The sequence below is a fragment of the Neoarius graeffei genome, chromosome 23 (assembly GCF_027579695.1).
Source record: "Neoarius graeffei isolate fNeoGra1 chromosome 23, fNeoGra1.pri, whole genome shotgun sequence".
In the NCBI taxonomy this organism is placed as follows: Eukaryota; Metazoa; Chordata; class Actinopteri; order Siluriformes; family Ariidae; genus Neoarius; species Neoarius graeffei.
This window is the reverse complement of record NC_083591.1, coordinates 41,293,060-41,317,557: the sequence shown is the minus strand read 5'-3', so window position 1 is coordinate 41,317,557 and position 24,498 is coordinate 41,293,060. Positions and strand designations below refer to the sequence as shown.

Below are 24,498 nucleotides of genomic sequence, written 5' to 3'. Positions count from 1 at the left end.
TCGCAAGTATCATCCTCTGCACGACTTTTCGTTTGTTTGTTTCCAACATAAGCCAAAAAACAGTGAACATATTTTGATTAAATTTTGAGGAAAGGTGGGTCATGGGCGAAGGAACAACCGATTAGATTTTGATGCAAATCCAGATATGTATGCAGATCCAGGATTTTTTTTTTTGTCTGTTCCCAACGTAACTCAAAAAGTAATGAACGGATTTGGATGAAATTTGGCGTACACCTTTAGTGTTATCCTAGGTTCAAGTGATTTGATTTTGATCTTGAGAATATGTTGCTTGGCAGAGATATGCACTCTACTGAGTGCCCTTCTAGTTGTTCTTGTAAAGAAAAATAAGTACTGCACTTTCTTTAACTTTTAAACTGTTTTCAAGATGTATTTTTTTTAAAAATTACTCAAGCACATTAAGATCATATTCTGGTGGTTTAATTGTTGCTTGTATCAAATAAAAATGCTAGTCTATAAACAACACAACATATTAATTTTAACACAGCACATTCATATTAACAATTTTAATACAAAAATATTCCTTTTTAAACAACACGACATTCATTTTAACACATTCATTTTAAACGCTGACACAGTGGTTTTAATTGGATATCGTCTCTTTTTAAAAAAAAAAATATATATATATATAGTTATTTTTTTAAATGAACACACATTGTAATGTTTGGTGCCTCAGCACAGTTTCCTCTCTCAGTGCTAGGTGCTAGCATGTACCGGTCCCTAGATAGAGTGCTGAGGAAGTCGCGTGCGGCTTCCTATTGGCTGACGACCTTCGCAACAGACTTATAGACGCGTTTCATTGGCTAATTTCTTCCGCCACTCGGTCAGTAATTGGACACCCTGAGTGTCCATTAAGCGTGAGCCGCAAAAGCCCCGCCCCCTCGGACTGCAGAAAACAAGGGCATTGGGCTGGTAAGTAACCCAGCCTGGGTGCACTGCGAAACGGGGATGCTGAGCAGAGACGCGCCCCTGTCTCGGCGGAAGTCTCTGGATAATTGATCATGATGCACTTCTGGGTATAATGCACACTTGGATGTGAGGGATGCCAGTGGTTTCTCATGTCTGCAGTACTGGATTGCACGCACATTAGAAACATCCTAACTGGTAGTAGTGGTGTGTGTGTGTGTTTTCCCCATGAGCGGATGGGTCGGTCACTGCATCGCTGCAGAGCTGGAAGCCGTCACTAAGGAATAAGCATCCCAGGTGAGCTATGATATTAATGCATTAAAAATAATAACAATAATTTCATGCTAGACTATAGGAGATATAATGATTTCCAGATCTGAGATCTGCATCCAGTTCACTTTGCAACATATGTTGCGCAGAAAGCGATCAATACCACTGACACGTTTGTTCCAGCAGGATAAAACATGCCTCTGGTACAAACATGAAGCTCAAACATGCCAGAACACATGCTGTAAGACTTTATACATCAATGCTTCATGCACAGAAGGATGAAAAGAACTTAATATCTCATATTTATGAGATAGGATCTCATTATTATATCTCATAATGAAATATGAACAACTTGATCATAATAATAATGAGATGCTGTTTCATAATAATAGAATATGAGAAAGTATCTCATAATTATGACTTTTTTTTTGTCTCAGAATAATGAGATCCTAAAATTACAAGATAGTAAGTCATTATTATGAGATAGGAAATACATAATTATGATTTTCAATTCCATAATAATGAGCTCCATCTCATAATTATGACTTGCTGTCTCATAATGAAATATGAGAAAGTTTATCATAATTATGACTGAGTATCTCATTATAATGAAATATGACAAGGTATTTCATAATTATGACTTGCTATCTCATAATGAAATATGAGAAAGTATCTCATAATTATGAATTACTATCTCGTAATTATGACTTGCTATCTCATAATGAAATATGATAAAGTTTATCATAATTATGACTTAGTATCTCATAATAATGAAACATGACAAAGTATTTCATAATTATGACTTGCTGTCTCATGATGAAATATGAGAAAGTATCTCATAATTATGAATTAGTATCTCATAATTATAACTTGCTATCTCGTAATGAAATATAAAATTTATCATAATTATAACTTAGTATCTCATAAGAATGAAATATGACAAAGTATTTAATAATTATGACTTGCTATCTCATAATAAAGAGATCCCAAGATATGAGATACTAAGTCATTATTATTAGATTAGATTAGATTAGATAAAACTTTATTGATCCCTTTGGGAGGGACCCCTGAGGGATTTCCTCAGGGGAATTAAGAATTAAGAAATTTTGGTTTTCAATTTCAGAATTTCATAATAATGAGATCCTATCTCATAATAATGACTTGCTGTCTCATAATGAAATCTGAGAAAGTTTATCATAATTATGACTGAGTATCTCATTATAATGAAATATGACAAGGTGTTTCATAATTATGACTTGCTATCTCATAATGAAATATGAGAAAGTATCTCATAATTATGAATTACTATCTCGTAATTATGACTTGCTATCTCATAATGAAATATGTTAAAGTTTATCATAATTATGACTTAGTATCTCATAATAATGAAACATGACAAGGTATTTCATAATTATGACTTGCTGTCTCATAATGAAATATGAGAAAGTATCTCACAATTATGAATTAGTATCTCATAATTATGACTTGCTATCTCGTAATGAAATATAAACGTAATTTCAATTTCCTTGTATGACCTGTGCATATGAAGAAACTGACAATAAAGCTGACTTGAACTTGATAATTATGAATTTCTATCTCATAATAATGAGACCCTATTTCATAATAATGACTTAGTATCTCATAATGACTTACTGTCTCATATATTAATGAGCCATTAAGTCATAATTTTGAGAAAATGTTTTCATTATTAATGAAACAGTCATTCTTAGAAGTCATAATTATGACACACATTCTTGTGTAAAGTACGATTTTGCACAAAACAGACATCAGAAAAACAGTGCCAACAACACGAGGAATGAATGTGGCTGTGTACATTATGTTCCCATGCGTGTTACCCATTTTGGTTCTGTGTGCCTACACACTGCAGAACAAAGAATTACATTCCTTTAGGTAAATATAAAGGGACATTTAGGATTTCACGGACATCCTCACACGTTCCTACAAACTATTTGAGCTGAGTAGTGCATAGAAAATATATTCTTAAATTAAATCAGGTACATTTCAAACAATATGCATTGTTTCTACAGAGGACTCGTAGTTGTACTAGCAGTATCCCAATACTGTATTGTTAGTAAAATGTTTATGAATATATTTATGAATATACTACAACCATTAAAACCATCCTGCTACCTCTACATACTACATATGTAACGTTACACGTTACATACCCTGTTACATGATGTGGCACCAGCGGATTGCCTCTGAATATACTGTCACTATAATATTATTTGCACTAATGATTGATGCTGCCTTTATAACTTGCACAAAGTGTATAATGCTTAATAACTCTTCCTGTTATGTACAGTATTCTTTTTTATCATACTCATATTCTCTATTCCCTGGCGACTTGTCCAGGGTGTACCCTGCCTTTCGCCCATAGTCAGCTGGGATAGGCTCCAGCTTGCCTGCGACCCTGTAGAAGGATAAAGCGGCTAGAGATAATGAGATGAGATGAGATGAGATATTCTCTATTCATATAACAAAAGATGTAATCAGTTGATTTCGTTGTACTTGTACAACAATAACAGTAAAGATATTCTGTTTTTTCAGTTGACCTTGAGGTTTAAAACAGACAGCTGAATTTAACACTGCCTTTTGTTTGTGGTTCAAAGATACGTCAGGAGGTTCATGAGTTGTTGTGGAGCTGTGATTGACGGATTCTTTTGCCTCTATAAACCCTCCCCTGTCCTTGTGCTCTGGCCTTAACTGTCTACCTGCAGTATTGATCTAAGTGCAACTCGTATTGAGATTCCCCATGGGAAATGGGTGAACTGCACTCGCTGCAGGATAATCTGATCTCACTTTATTTGCTAAATCGAATCTTGTATCATCAGCATTGGAATAATCATCAGCAGAATAATTGTGTCCCATTATGAACTTGCAGCCAGCAATTCGTTCAACAGGTGTAGTATTACAGCCAGGCTTGTAGTACTTGAGTCCGACTAGTGGCTTAATTTTAAAGACTCGTGCATTAACTGCATTCGGACTCGTAAATTGGAGACGAGGACTTGGATATTTTCTTTATTTTTTGTAACATGCCATAATTTGGCATAAGATATTTATATCTACATTAATTTTTGTACTAATTTTGTACAAGAGTGTCACACCTGCATGCCTTGGCATGTGCATCAGATAGACTCTCGGGCGCGCTCCGGACAGCGCACGCACCAAGCAGATTCTCAGGCGCGTGCTGTAAACAACTCGCACCTGCACAGGATTTAGGCACAATCAGCACGCCTGTATAAAAACTGTGAAAACACACTTACTTTGCGAAGTATTGAGTTGCGTTGCTGACACATTACTGAGCTTTATTTTCTTGTTTGGTTTCCTGATCCCTGATTTCCTGTTTCTTGTCTTTGAGTCTGCGTAGTCTCTGATAGCCTGTTTGTGCCTCGCTCGACCTATTGCCTGGTTCACCGTTTTATGATTTTATCTGCCATTCTGGATTGTTTACCTGTCTTCACTTGTATTAATAAACACACCTTCTGCACTTACATCCATCTCCCAACCATCTCTGACAGAATACTTTGCGCTCCTTGACAAAGAGAATGCACATTCACCTGTTCATACGTCATGTTCAGGAACAAACTAATGTTAATGGTGCTAAAACAGCCACTGTCAAATGGTGTGGTTGGAGTCTTGTTCTTGGATTCAACTCGGAGCAATTGTGGACTCGACTCGAAATTTTCTTTAAAAGGGCATATCACGGGTAAATTCAGGAGCAAGATCAATGTAATTCTTCTATTTTATATTAAACTTTGGTCAAATATCTGTAACGTTTTGCATTCTCTGTAATTTTTTTACCTTGCGCAATACCAGAAAAATTCAGTTGAAATTAAGCCATTTGAGGCGAATTGGTCCGCCTCTGAAAAAACTTGGCATTTGGATTTCCCGGGAAACATTGATTTTCGTGACGTCATCTGCGGGACGCCTCCTTCTGAATCCTACATCAGCGCTGGTTTGTTTATGAGAAAACGACCTGGCGACTTGTCCAGGGTGTACCCCGCCTCTCGCCCGTAGTCAGCTGGGATAGGCTCCAGCTTGCCTGCGACCCTGTAGAAGGATAAAGCGGCTAGAGATGAGAGACCTGGTGGTTTTCTGCAAATTTCTTCAACGTTATCGTGTAATTATTAAAATGGTTAACAGATGTATCGTAGGAGGGTGTAGCAACACCAATCATGATGGGATTAGTACTCATCGTTTTCTAAAAGACCAGACAATGAGAAAGAAATGGGAGCGCTTGGTCTACACAGGCTGTGCACTTAAACCGTGCAAAGCTCGCATAGCCTGCTCGCGCTTCCGCAGATAATGTCACGATTCTGGCTCCAGACTCCCTTGGGATTTTTCCAGACACGTTTTGTTATTTTATTTTTTTCTGCTGTAGACAGATGGCCTTGTGCAAAATTGCCCTTCTGGATGAGTGTGTAAAGGGACATACTTTCATATAAAAAAACCTGAAATTGGTCCAGGATATGCCCTTTAATGACTTGGACTTGAACACTGGGAACTCAAGACTGGACTCGGACTCTAGGTTTAGTAGCTCGACTACAACACTGATTACAGCAAAGTGGCTTTTGATTATATGCATTTATTATGGCACTATCAAATTAGGGACTATGCAGAGGATTTGGGTTTTAAGGGTATCTTCTGAAAGTGCAGAATTATGGTTGCAAGTGGGTTAGAAGGTTACTCTTGTTTTGTCAGGGCAGTGCGGAAGCTTGGTTGCGTAAAACTCTGCCCTTTTTGCTGCCCATAGCATTGATTTTTATATGCTGGTATGGGAACCTCAGAGGATGCCCTCTTTTGCTGATCAATAGTTGAGAACATGCATTGCAGTATCTATAAGCAAGTAAATGTGTGTGAGCTGTGGTGTTATTTCCTGTCATTGAAGGTGAAAAATATTATCTGAGACTGTTAGCCTCTTTATGTTCTGCAAGGTGATGTATTTTGCGTATTGTGCTAGCAGGAGCATTTTATGATGGCTTTGCTATGCACTTTATTTTGCTCAGTTTGGTCAGTGCTTCCACATACCTGCAGGTTCCTGATTCTGAAAAGACTGTCCAAATAATATGCCAAGTAAAAACATTCTACTATCAAACAGATTTTGCCTCAGCCGATGTGCAGAAGATGGTGGGACTTGGAAGCATGTGTTATAATTACAGCATCAACATGCATTGACTCCCATTAAGCTTTCAACATACACCGATCAGCCATAACATGATGACCATTAACAGGTGAGTTGAATAACATTGATTATCTCATTACAGTGGCACCTGTCAAGGGGTGGGATATATTAGACAGCAAGTGAACAGTCAGTTCTTGAAGTTGATGTGTTGGAAGCAGGAAAAATGGGCAAGCGTAAGGATCTGAGCGACTATGACAAGGGCCAGATTGTGATGGCTAGATGACTGGGTCTGAGCATTTCCAAAATGGCACATCTTGTAGGTTGTTCCTGGTATGCAGTGGTTAGTACCGACCTAAAGTGGTCCAAGGAAGGACAACTGGTGAACTGGTGACAGGGTCATGGATGTCGAAGGCTCATTGATTCGCATAGGATACGAAGGCTAGCCCACATGGTCCAATCCCACAGAATAGCTCCTGTAGCACAAACACCTGAAAAAGTTAATGCTGATGCCTTTCTGTTTTAGCCAACATTAACTTTTTCAGCAGTTTGTGTTACAGTAGCTCTTCTATGGGATTGGACCATATGGGCAAGCCTTCGTACCCCATGTGAATCGGTGAGCCTTTGACACCCATGACCCTGTCGCTGGTTCACCAGTTGTCATTTGGATCCTTGGACCACTTTTGGTAGGTACTAACCACTGAATACCAGGAACACCCCACAAGATGTGCCATTTTGGAGATGCTCAGACCCAGTCATCTAGCCATCACAATTTGGCCCTTGTCAAAGTCACTCAGATCCTTACACTTGCCCATTTTTCCTGCTTCCAACACATCAACTTCAAGAGCTGACTGTTCACTTGCTGCCTAATATATCCCACCCCTTGACAGGTGCCATTGTAATTAAATAATCATTGTTATTCACTTTACCTGTCAATGGTCATAATATTATTGCTGATCGGTGTACATAGCAAATAATAACTGTTGTTTTGCAAACCACAGTAGGAAGTAGTTTCTTCCTCCAGTTCTTGAACTTACTTAACTAACAGGCAACTATTAATAAAAAAAAAATAGCCAGGACACCAAATCTACTTTGTCCATCCTTATATACTGAAACACACAAAACCATTCTCATCTTAAACACAATTTTAAATGATTTCTTTTGACAAGATCTGAAGTGTGATGAAATTCACACCAAGCTTTTGTGAACACATCTTCAACCTTTAGACAGGCTGGTCCAACATTTTGTTCTACAAAATGACGATCTGGAGCTCCAAGATGGCACATCTTGTGGGGTGTTCCTGGTATTCAGTGGTTAGTACCAACTTAGTGATTAGTGTTCCAAAGGACAACCGGTTAACCAGTGACAGGGTCATGGGTGTCAAAGGTTCACTGATTCACATGGGGCACGAAGGCTAGCCCATATGGTCCAGTCCCACAGAAGAGCTACTGTAGCACAAACTGCTGAAAAAGTTAATCCTGACACCTTTCTGTTTTATGACCCTGTCGCTGGCTCACCGGTTGTCCTTCCTTGGACCACTTTTGGTAGGTACTAACCACTGTATACCGGGAACAACCCACAAGATGTGCCATTTTGGAGATGCTCAGACCCAGTCATCTAGCCATCACAATTTGGCCCTTGTCAAAGTCACTCAGATCCTTACACTTGCCCATTTTTCCTGCTTCCAACACATCAACTTCAAGAACTGACTGTTCACTTGCTGCCTAATATATCCCACCCCTTGACAGGTGCCATTGTAATGAGATAATCAGTGTTATTCACTTCACCTCTCAGTGGTCATAATGTTATCGCTGATCGGTGTACATAGCAAATAATAACTGTTGTTTTGCAAACCACAGTAGGAAGTAGTTTCTTCCTCCAGTTCTTGAACTTACTTAACTAACAGGTAACTATTAATAAAAAAAAAAAAAATAGCCAGGACACCAAATCTACTTTGTCCATCCTTATATACTGAAACACACAAAACCATTCTCATCTTAAACACAATTTTAAATGACTTCTTTTGACAAGATCTGAAGTGTGATGAAATTCACACCAAGCTTTTGTGAACACATCTTCAACCTTTAGATAGGCTGGTCCAACATTTTCTTCGACTAAATGACGATCTGGAGCATTTTCTATTGGCCCGAATCCAGTAAAGGGGATTCTTGCCCTGCAGTAACCAACGTAATAATACTGAGTGCCAGAGGAGAGGAAATCAGACCTCATTAAATAAAAGCATCCGAGCACTTTCCTTTCCAGTGTTCTCCTTTAGTCCCCCAGGAGCTGGACTTATTTTAAGCCATGCTTTGGTAAGTTCCTGTTCAATTTAAAATAATTTCCAAACAAAAACCTGCCATTTATTCGAAATAATGCATGGCACGTCATTATGAACGTAGAAAAAAGAGCGGAGGTGGCTGGAAGAGACACAGCTGGGGAAAATAACAGGGGCGAAGACTAATGATAGATGCAGGTGTTTATTATTATGCTGTCCTAAAAAAGGCAGACAGAAAGAGTCTGATAAATGCTCATTTTTCTGCCTGCTGCTCTGAATGTTGTTTGTGAATGTTGATTGACAGGCCTCGCGACTCTGCATTCTCTCAGTCTAATCGTTTGCCTGTCAGCTCTCATCAGCACTTACAAAAGCCAGGCTGCTGACTAATGCAGCTCCAAGCTACTGGTGAGCAGGTGCACACTACAGAGGAGAAATGAAGTGCTAACGTGTTAAATAGGAGGAAAGTTGTTCTGGGGTTGTGGAAGACCACATAATTAACAATTATTCCATGAAATCGAGTCGTACGTGAGCTGACAGCCGACGAAGCATGTAGCGCCGAGTTGGCTACAAGCCATGTACGATGAGATTGAGTGGAATAACTGTTTTATTCAATCCACATTCACTGGATTTTGAGAAACAGAGCATTTTTATTTTTTGCAAATTCAATAAGTAGCAATTTGTGAAAAATGCTATAATAATAATTCTTGAAAAAAAATTCGTACCATCAAATACTTTTATTCCATATTTTGTTGCTTTTTTTGGGGGGGGGTTGTTTTCGAGTAGTTTTTATTTCATCCCCGGTTGGTTCAGCAAAATGCGCCGCCATTTTGTTTTTCTCTACTCACAGTATATGAGCTGATATCCTAGTAGTAGAGTAGGCAATCAGAGTGTGCGATGGCTCATATCCAGTGAATGTGGATAGAATAATTAACAGTTATTCCACAAAATCGAGTCATACATGAGCTGATACACGCTGAGTTGGCTATAAGCCATGTGCGATGAGATTGAGTGGAACAACTGTTTTATTCTGTCCACATTCCCTGGATTTTGAGAAACAGAGCATTTTTATTTTTTGCAAATTCAATAAATAAAAACTTTATACAAAACGTCCAACAAAATCATTTCCGCTTAGAATGTAAACCAGCCGGCAAAATGACAGTAGCGATTTGTGAAAAATGCTATAATAATTCTTGAAAAATAATTTAAAAAGATACATTCTTACCATCAAATACTTTTATTCCATATTTTCTTGCTTTTTTTTGTATTTTTTGGGGGGTTTTGTTTTCAAGTAGAGTTTTTATTTCGTCCTCAGTTGGTTCAGCAAAATGCTCCGCCATTTTGTTTTTCTCTACTCATGGTATATGAGCTGATAGCCTAGTAGTAGAGTAGTCAATCAGGTTGTGTGATTGTTCATATCCAGTGAATGTGGATAGAATGTGGAATAACAGTTATTCCACAAAATCGAGTCGTACATGAGCTGACAGCTGACAAGGCGCGCATCACTGAGTTGGCTATAAGCCATGTATGACGAGATTGAGTGAAATAACTGTTTTATTTTATGCACATTCAGAGCATTTTTATTTTTTGCAAATTCAATAAATAAAAACTTCATACAAAACGTCCGACAAAATAATTTCCGCTTTCAATGTAAACCAACCGGCGAAATGACAGTAGCAATTTGTGAAAAATGTGATAATAATGTAGGGGGGGCTGCCATGCTGTAGCCATAGTAACCAATTCCCTTTCACTGTACAGCATTGAACACACCAATCCCTGTACTTGATGCCATGTTCTATCTCTGCCCATTCTTCTGACTCCCTATAATGTTATTGGATACAGAGATGATACCGGATGCCAAATACAGTGACGTCACGACTGTGCTTAAAACCCGTGGCGAAATCGAAATTCCCTCTCTCTGGCGGTGGATTCCACGCGTGAAAGAGACGTCGTTGCATCTGTGCTAAAGAACAAAGAACAGAGAACAAAGAATGAGCTATTGATACCGGACCTTTAGCCAAAGTTCAATGTATTTGATCATCGCATAGTTGTAATAATAACTGAACCGGTTAGTTACTGCAGCCCATGCAGTATTTTAAAGAGGAAAGGCGACCGGATCCCTTTTCCCTTTCGTAACGTTGACGAACTACAAACAAGATTCCTTCCAGATCATCCGACGACTGACAGGACACCGAAGATCTTCAGCTGACGAGCTGTAAAAGCAAAAGGAACAGAACTGTTTTATCCCTGGACCTGCACTCCATGCTGTCTTCGGATAACAGATGGCGCACTTTCAGTCGCCAAGCAAGAGCGATCTCAAGTAAGGCTGGCATCTGGGCAATTGTTAGTCTTAGTTGTGGCTAGTTAATGTGAAGAGTGTTGTTTATTTGAATTCATTCATGGTTTAAATGTATGCATTTTGATTCACATGAAAGTCGGTCTTAGACCGCGTGTTGTTTGATTTGCTTTGTTTACTATCTGTATTTAGTTAGATCATGCATGCGTTTTCTCTCTCTCTCTCTCTCTCTCTCTCTCTCTCTCTTTTTAACTCCCTCCATCACACTACACCCCTCAACATTGGGATTTCAGGAGTAGCTAAGGGTTGAGTAGAAGTTGGGTTTAAGGCCTAGCTGAGACTAGTTTTTAAACTACAGATCCTTTGTCTCTCTCTCTCCCTCGTGCACTCTCCTTGTTGCCCATCCACTTTTAGGCAAGGCCTAGCACAAGGCTCGCGCATTATATTCAAATACTCACACACACACACCTATCTCGCCCGCGTGCGCACAGCCTCACTCCCCTCCTCCTTGTCGTGCGCCTGCGCACGCCCTCTCTCCCTAGCTCCTCCACATCTTGTTAGTGCGCAGCTGCGTATACGCACGCACATGCCTACTCTCTCTCACACACACACACACACACACACACACACACACACACACACACATACTCACACATAAACACGTGATTTCTCTCTCACATTTTAACATCCACTCGCCCCTACACTGTAAACTTGCATATAGCCTATTACTTCTAATCACCTTTAGTGCCTTAGTTATCATCATATACACTACTGATTTCTTACTCTGTTTACTATTGGTTGTTATTCTACTTATTACTGACTATTGCTCCATACACTACTGATTATTACCTGTATACATTATATCACCATTTATATTGAATTATTCCTTGGCTGCTATTGTTGCTATATCTGATCAGTATTAGTTTGCTAATCCATGTCAGCTATTTCAATAAATGGTATCTTTGGAATAAACTGTGTCCTGTCTATTGCTACAACATTCACTGAGTGCCAACCTCTGCCAAACAAGTATTCTAATCGCCTTTGCCTATTTGGTTGTTATATGAGTGTTATAGATCTAGAGCAAACTTATTACATTAGAGCTACAATACTCACTAAAACTATAGCAACATTGCCACTAAGTTATTCCATTGATTGTAATAGTTTACCTATAAATTATTAGACACTTGAATTCATGATTAATTAATTTATGAGACTGATCCCTTTTTACATGAGACTGATTTGATAAGCCTATTGCACCTACAATAATAATAATTGTTGAGAAATTTAAAAAAACATACGTTCTTACAATCAAATACTTTTATTCCATATTTTCTTGCTTTTTCTTTGTATTTTTTGGGGGGTTTTGTTTTCAAGTAGAGTTCTAGTCATGTCCTCGGTTGGTTCAGCAACACGCGCCGCCATTTTGTTTTTCTCTACTCATGGTATATGAGCTGATAGCCTAGTAGTAGAGTAGCCAATCAGAGCGCGCGATTGCTCATATCCAGTGAATGTGGATAGAATAATACTTGATATTTCCTGTATTTATCTGTGTAAAATTGTAAACACAATAAGAGGTATGTATGAAAAAAAAAGAAAAATTACTGCAGTCAAATCATTTTAGAGCCAGAAACTATTATGATATGCGGTGCTTTAAATGCAACACCCATACAACAGACACATAGCCAGCTTGGCAGAAATCCAATTTGACCATTGTCTGCCTGTACAAGTGGCTTAATTACACAACAGCATGCAGACAGGCATTCACAATTGAATGAATTCCAATCCAGAATAGCCTTCATTTGTATGTCAGTTGTGCAGTAGTGCCATAGGCTGCTTTCTCTCAACGCCCAAAAGACACATGGTGGATTTGTAGCAGCCCTGGGTATATTTAGACCAGTGTCAAGGTCCAACTGTGAATTGATGTGTCTTTCACATACAGCACAACTGATCCACATGCTCCATATTATATTACCATTACAGCTAATGAGAATGGAATCAGACCTTGTTTATGTGGGTGAGTGTTTGGTCTCAATATGCGGTTACTGGTAGTGGGCATATGACAAGATATTCATTCACTATAGATGCATTTTTAAACCAAAAGCAGGTGAGGAATTTTTATCTGCATGAGCGTGACTTGCTTTCTGCAGGCACTAGCGAATACGAATGTCCTTATACTCTGGAAGATGACAGCAGCAGTCAGGCACCGCATCAGCAATCGCATGCAGCTTCTCTTGTGTGAGTCACTGTGCCTGGATTTTTCTAGGGCACAACATAAAAGCCCACGCTGCAGAATAATTGCTTAGTTCCAGTGTTGGTGTACTGTACTGTAGCTGAAACTAGGTCAGAGACATATTGAGGAGAGTCAAATGATGGATTTTTAAAAATATATACATATTCTCTAGTTGAGATCATTGCATTTACATTATCTCATTTGGCTGGTGCCTTTATCCAAAGTGACCTACAGTTGAGACAGGATCCAATTGAGGATACAGTTGAGGGTTAAGCATCTTGTTCAAGGACCCAACTATGGCAGCTTGGTAGTTCTGGGTTTAAACTCACAACCAGCCTTAACCACTGAGCCACCAATTCCCCAGGGTACCTTGAGATTACTTGTTACTTCCACCAAGTTGATTATATTTTCCAGTGGTGAACCGTTACTATTAGAGCTGTGAATTGAGCTCAGCCAAAACTTATCCAGACACACCAAAAAAGCAACAGGGCAAAGGATTAGCGGCAAGCTGCCAGATCACTCCGTTGTGTGTAGTTGTCGATGTTGATTTTAAGAGTCTGAGTGAAAAATACTGTCGCGAGTGTGCAGTGTGGAAGAAGAGTCTGGAGACAGAAATCTTAGTTTCTCAGTCGTTAGCCTGTGCTACTTGCTCTTGATAGCACTGGCTTGATTGCTTTATTAGCATTCACTAACACTACTGATGAACGCTACACCGGCTAGAAGGTGACTTCACTGCTGTGCTGATGGCGCCGAGTCATGGTTAAACTCGCATTGGCCTTCGAGAAGGCCGGGGACGATACATTTTTGGTCCCTCCCACTATAAATCAAAATCTGATTGGTTAATTTATCTCTCACTTCCTACATAAACATACACTGCCTTGACTTTCTGTCCTGGCAATGAAGTTCTAACCAGTGAGTGAGCCAGCTCTAAACTCTTCTCAGCCTAGAGATAACAAACAAAAAAACTCACTGGATATCTTGATTTTAATGTTTTCAGGACAGTAACCCTTTCATTTCTGAAGCAAATTTGATAGAAAATGAGACCAAATTAAAATGAGAAGAGAATAATTATAATGGAATTAAGAAAGAAATCTCATCATCTCTAGCCGCTTTATCCTTCTACAGGGTCGCAGGCAAGCTGGAGCCTATCCCAGCTGACTACGGGCGAAAGGCGGGGTACACCCTGGACAAGTCGCCAGGTCATCACAGGGCTGACACATAGACACAGACAACCATTCACACTCACATTCACACCTACGGTCAATTTAGAGTCACCGGTTAACCTAACCTGCATGTCTTTGGACTGTGGGGGAAACCGGAGCACCCGGAGGAAACCCACGCGGACACGGGGAGAACATGCAAACTCCGCACAGAAAGGCCCTTGCCGGCCACGGGGATCGAACCCAGACCTTCTTGCTGTGAGGCGACAGTGCTAACCACTACACCACCGTGCCGCCCCAGAAAGAAATTAAATAATGAAAGAAATTAAATATAAAACATTTGAAATGCTGATATGTTTGGGCCTTCTCTGAAGGCCTAGATGGCCTTGACGGTTCCCCTCTGATGTTTTCAGTGCGGTTTGTTTGTCTGACTGTAAGCAGGATTGTACAAAACCTACTGACCTGATTTCCATGAAACTTGGCGGAAGGGTGCATCTTGGGCCAAGGAAGAACCGTTTACGTTTTGGAGCTGATCCAAATCATGGGTCGTATCCACGAATTTAGTTTCACTTTTGCTTATGTTTGCTAATGCTAATTTTAAACCTGTTTATGCTAAACATCCACTATACAAGTCCCTACAGTGGTGCTTGAAAGTTTGTGAACCCTTTAGAATTTTCTATATTTCTGCATAAATATGACCTAAAACATCATCAGATTTTCACACAAGTCCTAAAAGTAGATAAAGAGAACCCAGTTAAACAAATGAGACAAAAATATTATACTTGCTCATTTATTTATTGAGGAAAATGATCCAATATTACATATCTGTGAGTGGCAAAAGTATGTGAACCTCTCGGATTAGCAGTTAATTCGAAGGTGAAATTAGAGTCGGGTGTTTTCAATCAATGGGATGACAATCAGGTGTGAGTGGGCGCCCTGTTTTATTTAAAGAACAGGGATCTATCAAAGTCTGATCTTCAGAACACATGTTTGTGGAAGTGTATCATGGCACGAACAAAGGAGATTTCTGAGGACCTCAGAAAAAGCATTGTTGATGCTCATCAGGCTGGAAAAGGTTACAAAACCATCTCTAAAGAGTTTGGACTCCACCAATCCACAGTCAGACAGATTGTGTACAAATGGAGGAAATTCAAGTCCATTGTTACCCTCCCCAGGAGTGGTCGACCAACAAAGATCACTCCAAGAGTAAGGCGTGTAATAGTCGGCGAAGTCACAAAGGACCCCGGGGTAACTTCTAAGCAACTGAAGGCCTCTCTCACATTGACTAATGTTCGTGTTCATGAGTCCACCACCAGGAGAACACTGAACAACAATGGTGTGCATGACAGAGTTGCAAGGAGAAAGCCACTGCTCTCCAAAAAGAACATTGCTGCTCATCTGCAGTTTGCTAAAGAGCACGTGGACAAGCCAGAAGGCTATTGGAAAAATGTTTTGTGGACGGAGGAGACCAAAATAGAACTTTTGGTTTAAATGAGAAGCGTTATGTTTGGAGAAAGGAAAACACTGCATTCCAGCATAAGAACCTTATCCCTTCTGTGAAACATGGTGGTGGTAGTATCATGGTTTGGGCCTGTTTTGCTGCATCTGGGCCAGGACGGCTTGCCATCATTGATGGAACAATGAATTCTGAATTATACCAGCAAATTCTAAAGGAAAATGTCAGGACATCTGTCCATGAACTGAATCTCAAGAGAAGGTGGGTCATGCAGCAAGACAACGACCCTAAGCACACAAGTCGTTCTACCAAAGAATGGTTAAAGAAGAATAAAGTTAATGTTTTGGAATGGCCAAGTCAAAGTCCTGACCTTAATCCAATGGAAATGTTGTGGAAGAACCTGAAGCGATCAGTTCATATGAAGAAACCCACCAACATCCCAGAGTTGAAGCTGCTCTGTACAGAGGAACGGGCTAAAATTCCTCCAAGCCGGTGTGCAGGACTGATCAACAGTTACCGCAAACGTTTAGTTGCAGTTATTGCTGTACATGGGGGTCACACCAGATACTGAAAGCAAAGGTTCACATACTTTTGCCACTCACAGATATGTAATATTGGATCATTTTCCTCAATAAATAAATGACCAAGTATAATATTTTTGTCTCATTTGTTTAACTGGGTTCTCTTTATCTACTTTTAGGACTTGTGTGAAAATCTGATGATGTTTTAGGTCACATTTATGCAGAAATATAGAAAATTCTAAAGGGTTCACAAACTTTCAAGCACCACTGTATGTAATTTGCTATCATAGAAGCAATACTATAAAGGTGATGATACACAGGGCAACTTTTTGGGCAATGTTTCCAGGCATCGTTGCTGGCAACAGGCAACCAGGTGAGACACAGGGCAACTAATTAGGGCAACAGACAATTGGCAACAACCAATCAGATAATAGGAAATCTGTTGCCAAGGAGACAGACATCATAAATATCACTTTTGTCTTGGCTTCAGCCTTTATTTCACTCAAGTAAGTATCACTTCTGGAACAAAACTGAATAGATACTCTGGTCAAAGGATAATTTGCCATTATTTTAATATTTATAAGTCAAAATAACCACATTATTCTGTTAATAATAAACACTTTTTAAATCTCTTTAAAAATGCTACTAGCCTCAATCACAATCACAATGTCTTAATTCCAACCTGAGCACATAAAAATAGATGTCTGTTGGTTTTCTAACATTTGATGAGGTAAATTCACCTTTTTCGGTTTACTCATAACTACTCACCAGCATAAAAAGATATAAGCTGTCTCTCTTTTTCTTCGCTCCACTGCCGTTGAGACATCGCCATCTTTGTTGAAAATTTCAGAAGCTCTCAGGTGGTCATGTGATTTGCTGCTAGCACTCTGATTGGACGATCTTAAAAAGTTCTCTAAAACAAACAGTCAAAATCGTTCAGATAGAAATTATGTTGCCCAATTTTAATGGGAAAATGTTGACATGCAATTGCCCGACAACACTGCCCAAAAAGTTGCCCCGTGTATCATCACCTTAAGAGCCATGCTGTTAATCAACACCTTCTGTCCAGTCAGAATCAGAATGGTACACAGTGTTCCTGCATAACCAAAACAGCTATTTATACGACACAGCTTTGGCCATTGGATGTGGATATGTCCAGATTACTTGGACAGTGTAGGCTTTATAGTTCTATGTTTAAAATCAGGCCATATGTGTTGATTTGTCATTCTTTCAATCCTGCAATTATGTGTCAATGACACTAATCAGACTTTGTATGCCTTAGTCCAGGTAAACAGGCACCATGCTGACTAGCATCACAGAGGGAATCCTGTGCTGCCTGACAGGCAAAAGTGGAAATGCAGTGCTTCCTGTGGAACCATCAGACGCTGCCCCTTCCGATGGGTTCGAGTTTGTAGAGGTGAAGCCAGGCCGTGTATTGCGTGTGCGCCATGTCCTGCCTGAGCGTCCTGCCGATCCTGAGCTGCAGCAGGAACAGGGTACTAGTGTGCACTGCAAGCGCAAGATCACTGTCTACCGCAATGGGCAACTGGTGATTGAGAACCAGGGTGATGTGCTGCGCTCTGAGATTCTGCATTGCCCCAATGGAGAAGTGGAGCAGTGCAGCACTGTCGAAGTGGAGCTTGCTGATTACTTCACTGCACCTTCTTCCCCAGAACCCAAACCAGCTCCTCCTCCTCCTCTTCTGGCCTCAGACCAACAGAAACCAGCTCCACCACCCAGACGGCGCAGGAGGAAGCCCAAGCGCACAGTTCTCATTGACTCAGAGAGATGTATCAGCAGCTGTAAGGGGACGCACTCGGACGTGGCACTCTTCTTCATCCACGGTGTTGGAGGCTCACTGGATATCTGGGCTCGTCAGTTGGACTTCTTCTCCAAACTGGGCTATGAGGTCATCGCACCAGATCTGGCAGGGCATGGAGCCAGTACGGCCCCTCAGATAGCAGCTGCTTACACATTCTACGCCCTAGCTGAGGACCTGCGCGCCATTTTCAAGAGATATGCCCGCAAGCGCAACATCCTGATTGGCCACTCATACGGGTGAGCTGAGGCATGAGGCTCTCAGGAAACATGTATACACAAGCATGCATTTAATTCAAATGTGCCAGAGAAAAAAGTGCTGACATTGGATCAGCTCTTCATGGCTGCATACAGACGTGGCTAGAAATAGTGAAAAAATTAATATTTTTAAGGGCTTTTAGCCAAAAAAAGGAGAAAAGAAAGCAAGGATGAAGAGGAGCGATAGTGTTCAGGGAAATTTCAGAGATGAGAAATAGAATGTTCAGTACAGTCTTATAAAAGGGCAATGTTGCATTTTTGCATACTTTAAAATCTGTCAGAAAAGTGACAATGGTCATTTTAGACACCATTATCCATTTTAGGAAATGACATCTAATCCAAGCCCCTACTGTCCTCATTCCAGGGTGTCATTCTGCACGTTCCTGGCACACGAGTACCCAGAGCAGGTACATAAGGTGGTTATGATAAACGGCGGAGGCCCCACAGCACTGGAGCCAAGTCTCTGTTCCATCTTCCAGCTGCCCTCTTGTGTCCTGCACTGCTTGTCGCCTTGCCTCGCGTGGAGCTTCCTCAAGTACGAGTCACACAAAATGTGCAAACCCTAAAATGATGTTGTGTGTAGTTAAGATAACATTTACCGCTGAGCTCAATACCTTTTTATTCTATCTACATTCACTGGATATGAGCAATCGCACGCTCTGATTGGCTACTCTACTACTAGGCTATCAGCTCATATACCATGAGTAGAGAAAACCAAAATGGTGGAGCAGGTTGCTGAACCAACCGAGGATGAAATAAAAACTACTCGAAAACAAAACACCAAAAAATACACAAAAAAACCCTAACAAAATATAGAATGAAAGTATTTGATGGTAAGAACGTATCTTTTTTAAAAATTTTCAATAATTATTATTATTATTATAGCATTTTTCACAAATTGCTACTGTCATTTCGCCAGTTTGTTTACATTCTTCATCTTTAAGCATTAAAATTGGTCGAATTTTTTTAGACTGGCTCAAAAGCTCAAAGAAGTTTGGAAGTTACAGAACTGAAATGTCCAAGGAAGAATTAAATAAATGTCTAAAGCTATTCTATACCTTGGCATGACAACATGATGGCACTTTCTCATCATCTCATCTCATTATCTCTAGCCGCTTTATCCTTCTACAGGGTCGCAGGCAAGCTGGAGCCTATCCCAGCTGACTACGGGCGAAAGGCGGGGTACACCCTGGACAAGTCGCCAGGTCATCACAGGGCTGACACATAGACACAGACAACCATTCACACTCACATTCACACCTACGGTCAATTTAGAGTCACCAGTTAACCTAACCTGCATGTCTTTGGACTGTGGGGGAAACCGGAGCACCCGGAGGAAACCCACGCGGACACGGGGAGAACATGCAAACTCCACACAGAAAGGCCCTCGCCGGCCCCGGGGCTCGAACCCAGGACTTTCTTGCTGTGAGGCGACAGCGCTAACCACTACACCACCGTGCCGCCATGGCACTTTCTACGAAAAACAAAACAAGAGTGCTCTGAGAGCACAATATCCCCTGCTGGCAATGATGCCATAACTCTGGTAAAATGCTCCTGAATTGAACAAAATTGCAATATGCGTATTACCGATATATAACAAAGAATCCTGTCAAGTTTCGTGAAATTCCTCCAAAAATTATGAGAGGAGTTAATTTCAGAATGTGAGTACCCTTCCCGGGACAGACGGACGGACGTCGCCACAACATGATCCCCCTTCAGGCCTTTCAGCCAGCAGGGGATAAAAACCCAACACTAAAGTCAATTCATGCAGCCATCGATAGGTTTTTAAGAAGTCCGCCTAAGCAGAAATGATTTTGTCGGACATTTTATTTAAAGTTTTTATTTATCGAATTTGTAAAAGATGAAAATAAAAATTCTCTGTTTCTCAAAATCCAGTGAATGTGGATAGAATAAAACAGTTATTCCACTCAATCTTGTCGTACGTGGCTTCTAGCCGACTCGGCACTCATGTACGACTCGTTTTTGTGGAATAATTGTTATATAGAGGGCTTCTTGAAATACAGACTCATCACATTATCAAGTAATGTAATGACCGTCATGAAAATAGTAGCTAAGCAAATAAATTGTACTGTAATGGTCCTTATTTTTGTTCTTTATTCACCGTATATGTAATTAAAGCTTACTCTCTACACATCACATAGATATTTAAATAAAAGTAATGCACTAATAACTGCAACTAATAGCTTATTAAGTCTTATTTACTGCACCAGTATAAAGCCATTATGCTAGTATATTGTGTTAATTGTTTGACTTTGCTCTCTCTCTCTCTCTCTCACTTCACTCCCCCCCCAGGGCTGGATTTGCCAGACAGGGAGCTAAAGAGAAGCAGCTGCTAAAGGAGGGCAACGCCTTTAAGGTGTCTCCATTTGTACTGCGGGCCATGATGAGTGGTCAGTACTGGCCTGAGGGAGACGAGGTGTACCATGCTGAACTCACCGTCCCCATCTTGCTTGTGCATGGCCTCTATGACAAGTTTGTGCCCATGGATGAAGACCAGCGAATGGCTGAGGTATGGTGAAATATATGGTGATAATCAGTAAATAAGATAATATAGATAAAAATGTACATTTATCAAAATCCATACTTTTTTCCATTTCTTGTTTTATATAATAAGGTCATGGTGTTTTTTTTTTTTTAACCAATACCCTAAAGCTAGCACTCTACTGTAGATGACCAGACGACCATAAACAACTAGATCTCTGTGCCGTAATGAATGTATTGTTCATTAAGGAGCATTACGTATACGCAGATGCCCCCGCAGAAGTAGCAGATGGTTACGGGATGAAACAAAGGCTTTCTTTTATTTTACTGAGGAGTGGTAACTCTCAGTTACATTTTTATAAGAGCAGCTAATTCACAGGGATTTCTATGCTGGATGCCTGACGTAATCTAAATCTAGCAAGAAACAGTTGTTTCAGCTATCTACTGCTCCCCGTCCAATAGTAAGGAACTCCAAGATTATCTGAATGTTGATCTCGGATTATTATGCAAGTGACAAAAGATTAATGACAAATGTAGACAAATGTAAAATTTTAATATTCGTTAGTACATGTAAGCTTAACTCTTTTAGGAATATTTCACTTGGAGGTAATTGTCAGACACTGGAGTGCAAAGAATCTTTGAAGTATTTACGTGTTACACTAAGTATGACCTGGTCTGATCTTATAGATGCCCTAAGCACGAAATCCTGTCAGAGACTTGGCATATTGTGCCTCGTTCAGCATCTAGTACTGCTCAGCGCTTGCTCGACACTTTACAATATTACCACTTTTTGATTATACTGATTTAGTATGGGGTGATAAAAATAATGAAGTACAAATGTCTTGCAAAAGTATTCATCCCCCTTTGTGTTTGTCCTGTTTTGTCACATTACCAGCTGGAATTAAAATGGATTTTTGGAGGGTGAGCACCATTTGATTTACACAACATGCCTACCACTTTAAAGGTGCAAATTGTTGTTTTATTGTGACACAAACAATAATTAAGATCCCCTCCACCAGAAATCTGGAGTGTGCGTAGGTATTCACGCCCCAAAGTCAATACTTTGTAGAGCCACCTTTTGCTGCAAGTCTCTTGGGGTATACCTCTATTAGCTTAGCACATCTAGCCACTGGGATTTTTGCCCATTCCTCAAGGCAAAACTGCTCCAACTCCTTCAAGTTATATGGGTTGCATTGGTGTACAGCAATCTTCAAGTTATGCCACAGATTCTCAGTTGGATTGAGGTCTGGGCTTTGATTAGGCCATTCCAAGACATTTAAACGTTTCCCTTTAAACCACTGCAGTGTAGCTTCAGCAGTATGTTTAGGGCCATTGTCCTGCTGGAATGTGAACCTTTGTCCCAGTCTCAAACTTCTGGCCGACTCAAAAAGGTTTTCCTCCAGAATTGCCCTGTATTTAGTGCCATCCATCTTTCCTTCAGTCCTGACCAGCTTTCATGTCCCTGCTGAAGAAAAATATCCCCACAGCATGATGCTGCCACCACCATGCTTCACTGTAGGAATGGTGTTCTCAGGGTGTTGGGTTTGCACCACACATGGCATTTCCCATGATGGCCAAAAAGATCAATTTTAGTCTCATTTGACCAGAGAATCTTCTTCCATGAGTTTGGGGAGTCTGCCATATGCAAACTTTCTTGAAGCAAACTTTCTTGAAGTAATGACTTTTTTTCTGGCCACTTTTCCATAAAGTCCCGCTCTGTGGAGTGTACAGCTTAAAGTTGTCCTATGGACAGATACTCCCATCTCCACTGTGGATCTTTGCAGCTCCTTCAGTATTATCTTTGGTGTCTTTGTTACATTTCTGATTAATGCCCTCCTTGCCCGGTCTGTGAGTTTTGGTGGGCAGCCTTCTCTTGTCAGGTTTGTAGCAGTTCCATATTCTTTCCATTTTGCTATAATGGATTTAATGGTGCTCCCTGGGATATTCAAAGTTTGGGATATTTTTTATAACCCAACCCTGATCTATACTTCTCCACAACTTTGTCTCTGACCTGTTCGGAGGCTCCTTGGTTTTCATGTTGCTTGCTTAGTAGTGTTGCAGAGTCAGGGTCCTTCCAGGACAGGTTGATTTATACAGAGATCATGTGACGGATCATGTGACACTTTGATTGCACACAGGTGGCTCTTAATCAACTAATTATGTGACTTATGAAGTGAATTGGTTGGACCAGCTCTTATTTAGGGGTTTCATACAAAAGGGGGTGAATACCTATTTCATCTTAATTATTGTTTGTGTAAGAATAAAAAAAAACAAAAACAAAAAACATTTTGCACCTTTTAAAGTGGTAGGCATGTTGTGTAAATCAAATGGTGCTACCCCCCCCAAATCCATTTTAATTCCAGCTTATAATGTGACAAAACAGGACAAACACCAAGAAGGATGAATACTTTTGCAAGACACTATCAACCGTTTCTGAATGACTTAAACCAGCCCATCTGGCACTGCTAATACACTGCTGTTACATGATTGGCTGATTGGATAATTGCACGAATGAACAGGCGTACAGGCATCGCAAATCAAGTCATGCCAGTGATTTTTTTTTTTTACCAAAAATCTGATATTGTGTGTATTTCCAGATTCTCCTTTTTGCCTTCTTGAAAGTGATCGAGGAAGGCAGTCACATGGTCATGATGGAATGCCCAGACACGGTCAACACACTTCTGCATGAGTTCTTTCTCTGGGAGCCGGACATCACCAGAAAGGATTGTGTGGATGATACACCTGTCGCTCCGACTCCGACTGTTCCTACAGACACCACGAATGATGAAAACACTAGCACACAAAAATCCGGCAAGCCTGTAAACAAATAACAGATGAAGAGTGGTGTTTTCGTAGGGCAAACCAATCAGAAGGCTCTTGATGGCAGGGTGTATGAGGTGGAGTGATCACCCAGGCTGATTTTTTGGAGCTGAAGATTGAGCTACATGTTCGAGCGAGTTGCACCAAGACGGCAAGAACGGTTCAAGAGGTGAGACTCTGACGATACAGGCCAGAGGTTAAAAAGGGAAAAAAAATGAATGCATAAACCTAATTTCAGACCAGAAATCGTGGTTTATTACATTTCATTGGTGTCATATCTCTCTGCTACCTTTGGACAAAATATCTTTTCTTCTTGTGTATGGTGTATCAACAAAATGACTCAAGCTCTGTCATCAGTGAAATCGAGGCAATTTTAGTGCTCGAGCTCCAACTGGAAATTACAAACTCATTTTTTAGCTGGATTACAGAGGTGTCCCGATGCTCATGCCGTGCTTGTAAATCTATCGTGTGCTCTATTGTGATCCAAGCCACATGAGTGCATCAAAGCGAGGAGAGAAATAGCACCTAGAGCCAAATCTAAGTGTCATGCTTTTGCTGAACATTGTTATTTGTTCAGAGTAACACCAATAATTATAACGAGGAAAAAATAAGAGCGAGTAGTGATATTGTCTTCCCATGTAACACACGCCTACAGCCCTAGGAGGATAAAAAAGAAAACAGAGGGGAGGAAGAGAAAGCTGGAACGAGCATATTTAATGTGAAGGCATTACCTCAGTACCCCTTGAATGATTGAAGCTGTTATGTCAAACGTAATTAAAATACTAACATATCACTGTTCCAGTTAAATAACCTGCTATGACAAGCATT

General features: G+C 40.3%; 1 protein-coding gene across 3 annotated transcripts; it reads left to right on the top strand.

The window, feature by feature from the left end:
- Positions 1-964: 964 nt before the first annotated feature.
- Positions 965-24,498, top strand: abhd8a (abhydrolase domain containing 8a). 3 transcript variants are annotated; one of them, XM_060905343.1, is made up of 6 exons: positions 965-1,221; positions 6,317-6,345; positions 17,555-18,330; positions 18,713-18,883; positions 20,662-20,878; positions 23,448-24,498. In XM_060905343.1, the coding sequence occupies exons 3-6, from the start codon at positions 17,573-17,575 to the stop codon at positions 23,679-23,681; spliced, it is 1,380 nt and encodes a 459-aa protein (XP_060761326.1). In that variant the 5' UTR covers positions 965-1,221; positions 6,317-6,345; positions 17,555-17,572; the 3' UTR covers positions 23,682-24,498. The 3 variants fall into 3 exon arrangements, with proteins under 3 accessions (XP_060761326.1, XP_060761325.1, XP_060761327.1); XM_060905342.1 differs by lacking the exon at positions 6,317-6,345; XM_060905344.1 differs by lacking the exons at positions 965-1,221; positions 6,317-6,345 and adding an exon at positions 12,832-12,919.